Genomic DNA, 8,487 nt, shown 5'->3' with positions numbered 1-8,487 from the left:
TTGAAGCATCATGTGGACGAGCTTCAATTTTTCTACACTCAGCATGGCCAGCATGCTTAGTGTTAATTGTATCCAATTTATAAAAAAGCTACTACTCCTAATATTTCAAATATTCTGCAGATTTCGCTGCACTATAATTATTACACCATGTGTTCCTTAATCGAGGAGGGCGCTGGGTTATGGCTGCATGCTCCTCTTTCCGTCTACTCACTCGTATTTTTATTTAAAATGTGACGGCAGTCCGGTGCACAAACGCATGGTCGGTTAAGTTGAGCGATTCAAAATATCAAGAAAATGATGGCAGTTCAGTATACGGCCCCCTCTAAGCTGTCTAGACGGTGACTCACCCTCAGAGATTTATTTACTACAACTGATTTATTTAGAGGACGGGAAAGGCGCGGTAACTGTCTCACTTGTTTTTCTGTGGACACCGCAACCGCGCCGTAAGGGAAGGGAGGAAGATGGGAGTGAAAGTGGAAAGAGAGAAAGAGGAGCCGTAGTGGAGGGCTACGGACTAATTTCGACCACCTGGGGATCTTTAACGTGCGCTGACATCGCACAGCACACGACGCCTCTTCGTTTCGCCTTCATCGAAACGCAGCCGCCGAGGTCGGGTTCGAATCACCCTCAGCAACAGCTGGGGGTTGCTGCGTGGAGGGCCGCACTGGCTAGACAGTGACTCCTCCTCTCCCGCGTTCCCCTCTTCCCTCTCAAACAATGGCGGCCCCTACTTCGCGGCCTCGCATTTCATCTCTCCTCCTCGCTGCCACGCTCTATACCGCGTAGGCCACGAGCTCTCCGTTTTGTGTGTGCTTGCTTTTTTCCCCTCCCCCTTTCAACACAGACAAGTGCTTAGGCGCACTAAGCACTTGTCTCGTTCCTTTCGCGGTGGCCGACATCGGAGTTGGTGCGGCTGGCGGGCGTGCTGCATGTTGTGTATGCTGGTGTGTGTGTGTGTGCCAGCGCCTGTTTGCTATTAGCTGTGCATGTAAATGCGACAGCAAACCTACAAGAGCTTGTCTGACTGTCGGTACAGAGGAAATTACTGTGCCCCACTGTGGGTGGAAGCTGCCTCCCCAGCCTTGGCAGCGAACCTGATGGTCGATTGAGCTTTTCGACGCTTCTGCCCTGGGTGGCCCGGCCAAATCTTTACCATTGCCTCGTATCGCACCCTCATCGTGCCGCCTCATCTTCACGCCCGATCACCAAAACCGTGAGCGTGAGACTTCTTGTCGGGACTAGCACTTGCCAGCCTCAGGATATTGTTCACTTTATTATTTTGATGGAAAAATTTTCCGACCAGTAAATTGGATGATAATTGCCAGTATGTGATATTTTTCCGTACATTTCAATGCTAATTTGTCTTTCGCTCCAGCAATTTTAACCAATTTCAGTAGTGGATAGGGTCCTTCGTTGTTTATTATTATTATTATTATTATTAATATTATTATTTGCACTACCTAAGTAGCTTCATGCTTTATTTGATTTAGGGGCAGAGCTGTCGCTGTCATGACAAATGCCATCGGACATGCTTTTTTCTTTGTTTTCTCTCTTAATTTTAAAAGCAACCACGAGTTAGGCGCCTTAGCTCATTTTGCACTGCAGTCTCTGCTTAAGGCAACACCAGTACTTCCTGACAGCCTATATGTATTTTGCTAAGGGTTAGGTATTATCTGTAGTCCCAGCAGTGTGTGTTTTATCGCCCTGCGGTTTAGCGGTACCTTTTCCGGGTATCGACAAACCTTTAAATTTCCTTTCAATAGTCTATTTCGATTATTAGCCATTTATTTTATTTAGCTTAGCAAGTAAACCAGCTCAAACTAAAAGCATTTACTGGTTAAAGCTCTGTGTGTAAAAGAGTAGAATAAAAATGTAATATCTAACTTAATAGGTTGATGTCTTTCACTTTAGCTTCTCGTGTAGACATTATTCTGTTCAGATATCCCATTAGTTTCTTATAGTATCGCGCCTAAATGAGTAGAATCTCAATATTCACTAACGGATGAGCATGTCTTTGACCCTCGGTGTACACACGTAATTCCGGCCCGTCTTTGAGCGATTCCACATAGGCAGGGAAAAAAGAAAACCTGTGGTTTCAAAGCTATTTTCCTGTAAGGTTTGAAATAAAAGAGGAAGTTCAGGTTTCCCTTGGCAAACTTGATTGAGGGTGTGTTTAGCTGGAATACTGAAATTGTCTTGTGTGTGTTGTAATAAAGTGTTATGTTGATATGCAGATATATAGATCTATAGTTCAAAACCTACGTGCCATGCGGGCTAGATCTTTAAATCAGGAATTGGGTAAATAAGGCATATCTGATCAGATATGTCTTATCTGGTACTCGAAGTCAGGAATTGGGCAGATCAGGCATATAAAAAAGATATGCCTTATCTGGTACTTGAAATCAGCAATTGGACAGATATGCCTTATCTGGCCTAGATCTGTCCTAATATACCATATCTGCCCAATTCCTGATATACCTGATCTGGAATTTTTTTATAAGTCCTGATATGGCATTTCCGTAAGGGTATTAGTGGTAGACTGCCACGAATGATGTCAAGTAGACCACATGGCATAAAATGATTTTACATGACATTATTATTGGCAGAGTGTCACGAATGATGTCAAGTAGCAGACATGACATGAATTGATTGTACATGACATTATTAGTGGAAGACTGTCAAGGATGATATCAAGTAGGCCATATGCCATTAATTGATCCTACATGACGTTATTAGTTGAAGACTCACGAATGATGTCAAGTAGGCCACATGACATGAATTGATCATTCATGACACTATTAGTGGCAGACTGTAACGAATGATGTCAAGTAGGCCACATGACATGAATTTATTGTACATAACATTATTAGTGGTTGGTTGGTTGGTTGGTTGGTTCATGGGAAGGGAAAGGCGCAGTATCTGTCACACTTGCTCTGTGGACACCTGAACCGCGCCGTAAGGAAAGGGATGAAGGTGGGAGTGAAAGTGGATAGAGAGAAAGGGGGGGGCGTAGTGGAGGGCTACGGAGTAATTTCAACCACCTGGGGATCTTTAACGTGCACTGACATCGCACAGCACACGGACGCCACTTCGTTTCGCCTCCATCGAAACGCAGCCGCCGAGGCCGGGATTCGATCCCGGGAACTCCGGCACAGTAGTCGGGCGTCTTACCACTGCACCACCCCGGCGGGGAATTATTAGTGGCAGACTGTCAAGAATGATGTCAAGTAGGCCACATGACATGAATTGATGGTACATGACATTAACAGTGGCAGACTGTCACGCATGATGTCAAGTAGGCCACACGATAGGAATTGATTGCACATGGCATTATTCGGAGGGGGTGGAGGGTGGCTGCTCCTGGGTGGCTGCTCCGGCGGGGGCTAGCCTGCCACCGATTTTTATCAGTTGTAGGCCGTCATTGGACCCGCCACCGCTTCGGTGGTGGACGACGCCTGTTGCGGCGAGCGTCTTTCTGTCGTTCTTCTTTTTCTTTCTTCTCCACTTTCTCTTCTGTCCGCCCGAGGCTGCGGAGGCGGCTCAGCTAGAGAGCCACTAGCAGGCCCGTGCATTTTAACGCGGTAGCGTTAAGGAGCTCGTGTCGCAGAAAAGCCGGTGTCGTCGGCGTCGGCGGCGTTGGCCGTGAGCGATAAATCCCGGCATGCACTTCATAAATAAAAACCAACTTCCAAGATGGGCTGGGTGGGAATCGAACCAGGGCCTCCGGAGTTTGAGACGTAGACGGTACCACTCAGCCACGAGTTCTTTTTTTTTTTTCTTTATTTCCTGGCTTTGGTTCATACCATTTCACAAGAACACAACACGAATAACACAAAACAAAGTACATATTGGAAGGTCATCATCAGCCAATGTCAGGCTGGCTTCGTCTCAGTACATTAAAACTCCCGCAACGACAGCAAAGGCTCTACCCTTGAGAGCCATTCGGGAGGTTCAGCAGCCACTTTCTGTATGGCAATAAACCAATTCACAATTTCTCGAAAGTATATTCTAGCGGGTCGAGCATCCCTGTCGCAGTGATAGCCCGCCATTCTGGAGCGCCATATAGAGTGGAGGCCCATGAGCATGATTAAATCATACGGAACGCCATCTTCATTATCAATGCTTAAATACCGGATGCCGTGGGAGTCTAGTGGAAATTCTTTCTTTATCGTACGTTGCAAAACATCCCAGAAATAAACCCCTTCCCAACAATGCAAAAAAACATGGTCTATTGTTTCCGGCTGCTTGCAGATTAAACAGTGCGCCCCCCACGGTAAAAAAAAATCCCTTTCCTCCAAAAACTTCTTTACTGATAATGTTCCGGTGTGTAATTTAAAGAAAAATGTCTTAGCTCCTGGCGACACCTGCATTTTCTTTACTCTCTTCAAGACATCTCTGCCCGGACCTCCACTGTATAAGGTTCTGTACAAGGGTTGTGGCAAAACAATGTCACATAAATCGCGATACAGCTTTTTTCGTTTTACAGTGGACAAATATTCATTAGAAAAACGCACTGAAAGAAGTCTTACACTAGCGACGACCTCCCTGTAATAACCAAAAATCCTACCCGTAGCTTCTTCGGTGGAGACAACAAACTCCGGCAGTAGGCGCCGTAGCCTAACTTGGCAGACGGTGCGTAAGAAAGGGTCCGAAGCATCCCGAAAAAACAAAAACCGGTTGACCACCTGCCGCAAAACAGATGGCCGAGTCCCAAACCGCCGTCTTTTACCCGACGGAACAAATTCGTCCTGCTGCAGCGTTCCCATTTACCTGCCCAAACAAAAACGGCGAAAGTCCTGTGTAACTTCTGTACGTTTACGCGCGAAGAACTTAAAACTTGCATTGCGTACCAAAGTTTTCTGATAAAAAAAAGATTGCATACAGTAGCTCTGGCAAAAATCGACATGTTTGCGCCTTTCCACTTCTCGGCTCTCTCCCGTAGTTCGGTCATTTGCCCTTTCCAATAATGCTCGCTTTCGCGGTAGGCACCCAGCTCGACGCCCAAGTACTTGGTCGGTGTGTCTGTCCACGTAACATTGGCAAATCGATCTGGTTTCGACGGCCACTGTCCATGCCAGAGCCCAAGGCACTTGGCCCAGTTCACCCCGCTACCGGTAACTTGAGAGAACTCACGGATACATTTGACAGCCTCGGTGATACTCTCCTGGTCAACCGTAAAAATAACGATGTCGTCTGCATACGCGAGCAGCTTCACTTCGGCTGCTTGTAACCTAAACGCACTAATGTTGACATTATTCATAAGTTTCATGCACAATGTTTCAATATAAATGCAAAACAAAAGAGGACTGAGGGGACAGCCCTGTCGCACCGAACGCTGCAGTCGAATGGGGGCTCCCAGACTCTTATTAATAATCACTCTCGTCGTGCAGTTACGGTACGCCAGGGCCACACCCTTACATATAACTGAACCAACATTCACATGTTCTAAAAGGGAAAACAAAATTTCGTGATCGACGCAGTCGAATGCTTTTTCGAGGTCGATCTGAAGCATGGCGACCCGACCATCCCAGTCATCACAACACTCAAGGACACTTCGCGCCTTTTGAATGTTGGTCACTATTGACCTCCCTTTTATCCCACACGTTTGGTGTGGTCCTACTATATCCTTAATAACCGTTTGCAACCTTCGGGCCAAAACCTTCATAAAAATTTTATATTCAACGTTTGTAAGTGCTATGGGTCTGTAAGATGTTACCAGGCGTAATTTGTCTATTTCATCAGTTTTAGGAATGAGTACGGTGTGGGATGACCCATATGACGGAGGCAGGGCATTTAATGTGTAGGCATCGTTATAAATTGCGTTCAAAATAGGTGTGATTTCGTACTTAAATTCTTTGTAAAAACCTGCGCTGAACCCATCCGGTCCCGGCGATTTACCGGCATTTAAACTGTCGATAGCGTGCTCCACTTCTGTTTCAGTTATCTTTAGTTCTAATCTCTCTTTCACTTCATCGTCCAGACGCGGTATCGTCGCCAGAAACTTATTCTTAAAAGTGTTAGCGTCTACCGTGTGGGATGCGAAGAGGGTTTGGTAATGGGCGTTGAACGCTGCTTTGATGTGGTCGTTGTCCGCCGCCAAGATACCGCCCCAATCTATTTGGTCGATGTGGTTCCGTTGAGCGTTTGCTTTTTCTAACCCCAGCGCTCGTTTTGATGGCGCCTCCCCTGCAGCTGTGTCTTCTGCCCTTGCCCTCACTAACGCACCTCGATAACGATCTTCGTCTATCAATTCTAGTTTTTGCTTTGTTTTCCGTATATCTTCAATCCATTTCCCCGGCGCTCGAGCTTCCTGTTTAAGCAACGTACGGAGCAGTGTCCTTAACTCCGTCTCTTTCTGCTTTTCCTCAAACCGTATACATGTTGCCCTCTCTATTGCTTTAATTTTTATAGTTTCTTTACACAGCTCCCACTGTTGCCAAAGGTCCATATTTTTACTTGGGTTTATTTTTTCAATTTCTTCTTTTACTATGCGGGTAAAATGTTCATCCTGCAAGAGTTTATTATTGAATTTCCACATTTCCCACGAAAAAGAATTCCCTCTCTTTACCCATCCAAAAGAACATTTAACTAAACAATGGTCTGAAAACGATACCGGCTCTACTTCATAACTATTGCATTCAGGTAAGATGTCGAGGGATGCATAAATGCGGTCCAGCCTTGCATGGCTCGAACCCTGGAAATGCGTGAGCTTTACGGTGCGGGCTCCCTCGAGACACTCTGCCACATCCTCGAGGTTACACTCCTCAACAATTCGCGATAGCACTTCAGTGCTTGCGTCTCGGTATGGCCGCCGGCTTGTCTTGTCTCGCGCACTAAGGACGCAATTAAAATCACCTAGGACGATCAGTTGTCTATCGGTGCAGAGCCGCTGCTGGATGCCTTGGAAAAACTGCGCCCTTTCATCTGCTACATTAGGCGCGTAGAGACAGACAATCCGCCAATCCGTGCTATTCAGCGAAAAATCTAGAAGTGCACACCGGCCCGACTCACAAGAAAAATGACCAAGCACTTCAAGCCCCGGCAACTTCTTCACAAAAAGAACACAGCCAGCCGATGTGCCTACAGCGTGGCTAACCACAGCAAAAAACCTAGGCGTGAAAGCCGATGTGCCTACAGCGTGGCTAGCCACAGCAAAAAACCTAGGCGTGAAACGTTGCACCATGCTCTCGGTCTCTTCCTCACCGTCAACTTTCGTCTCCTGCACAGCTAATATATCAATATCATGCTTCGTTAAAAGTCGGTACACCTGGCCTTGTTTTCTCTTTCCTGCCAGACCTCTAACATTTAGCGTGGCGACCTTCAACGGTGATGCAGGAGCCATTTTTTAAATAAGAAGAGACCGAAAGCACGGTGCTTACCTCTCGCGCCTAGCACAAGGCTAGACGCCTCCGTCCTCCTCGAGCTTCTGGCCGTGCTCGAGAGGCGCCGTGTCGCCGGCCCGCCTCTCGCTCGCAAGGTTTGAGCGAAGCTTCATCGTGGCCCTCCTTGTTTGAGGCGCCTTTGCTGGTGGTTCCTCAGAAGTGGGCGTTGCCTCCTTGTCTCTGCCGGTGCTGGTGTCGGCATGTGGGCATTTCCCGGGGGTAGCGGCCGTGGTCGTCCGACCACCGCAGTTGTGCCGGTGAACCTCGCTCACTTCCTTTGCTTCTGCGTCCTTGGGAGCCGGCAGGCTCTCCGCGTCCGCTGAGGTCTCCTCGCTTGGCTGGGGCAAATTCACCGTAGCCGGCGCGAGCTCTGGCTTATCGGCAAGGGGGGCGTCGCCACTCGGAGTCACCGAGGTGCCCTGCGACACGGGAACCTTGTCCAGCACGTCGGCACCCTTTGCTGCTTCCTCAGCCTCAGCGACGTCCATCAGCTCCCTGTTGTCGTCCTTCGCACCGAGCCCGGTCGCTGACGCGTAGGTGCGGACGCAGTCCTCGTCCGCGTGTCCATAGCGCCTCCACTTGGAGCACCTGGGCACCTTGCAGTCACGGCGAACGTGGCCTGTGCCGTGACACCGCAGGCACTGCATCGGCCGCCCGGGAACCACCACGAGAGCCAACTCGCCGGCGACGCGAAGCTGGTGGGGCAGGTCGTCCACCTTCATACCTGGCTTCAACTTGAGCAGCACTGTTCTCGTGGTGGATCCCTTTTCCTTCATTCCAACGACGCGCCAACGCTCCCGCGTCACCTCGGTCACGTTTCCGAACGCCGCGAAAGCAGTCCGGATGTCCGCGTCTTGGACACCGTGTAGCATCCAGTGCAGGCGTAGCTTCACCTGCTGGTCTTCAGGGTCGAATATGAGGCAGCGGCGTCCCTTGACTTCCAGCTCCTTTAAGGCGGCCAGCTTCTTCGCGGCTTCCGTGCTGTTCATGGTTACCGCCCACACATGGTTGATTTGGTACGCCCCCAACGCCACGACGTCGGGGAGCGCACCGACGTTAGCGAGGGCATCCCTGAAGTCCTCGACCCTGTAGGGCCTCATACGCA

General features: G+C 48.7%; 1 protein-coding gene across 1 annotated transcript; it reads right to left on the bottom strand.

The window, feature by feature from the left end:
- Window positions 1–4,254: 4,254 nt before the first annotated feature.
- On the bottom strand, window positions 4,255–8,225 carry LOC146188549 (uncharacterized). Its single transcript, XM_084603833.1, has 2 exons — window positions 7,161–8,225; window positions 4,255–7,109 (listed from the first exon to the last, which is right to left on the bottom strand). Exon 1 carries the CDS (start codon window positions 8,156–8,158, stop codon window positions 7,400–7,402), a length of 759 nt encoding a protein of 252 aa, XP_084459959.1. The 5' UTR covers window positions 8,159–8,225; the 3' UTR covers window positions 4,255–7,109; window positions 7,161–7,399.
- Window positions 8,226–8,487: the final 262 nt, after the last annotated feature.

This window comes from Amblyomma maculatum, chromosome 5 (assembly GCF_055883805.1).
Source record: "Amblyomma maculatum isolate TAMU_Amacu chromosome 5, ASM5588380v1, whole genome shotgun sequence".
Classification (NCBI taxonomy): Eukaryota; Metazoa; Arthropoda; class Arachnida; order Ixodida; family Ixodidae; genus Amblyomma; species Amblyomma maculatum.
The sequence above is the reverse complement of the archived record's forward strand: the minus strand, read 5'-3'. Positions and strand labels throughout refer to the sequence as shown.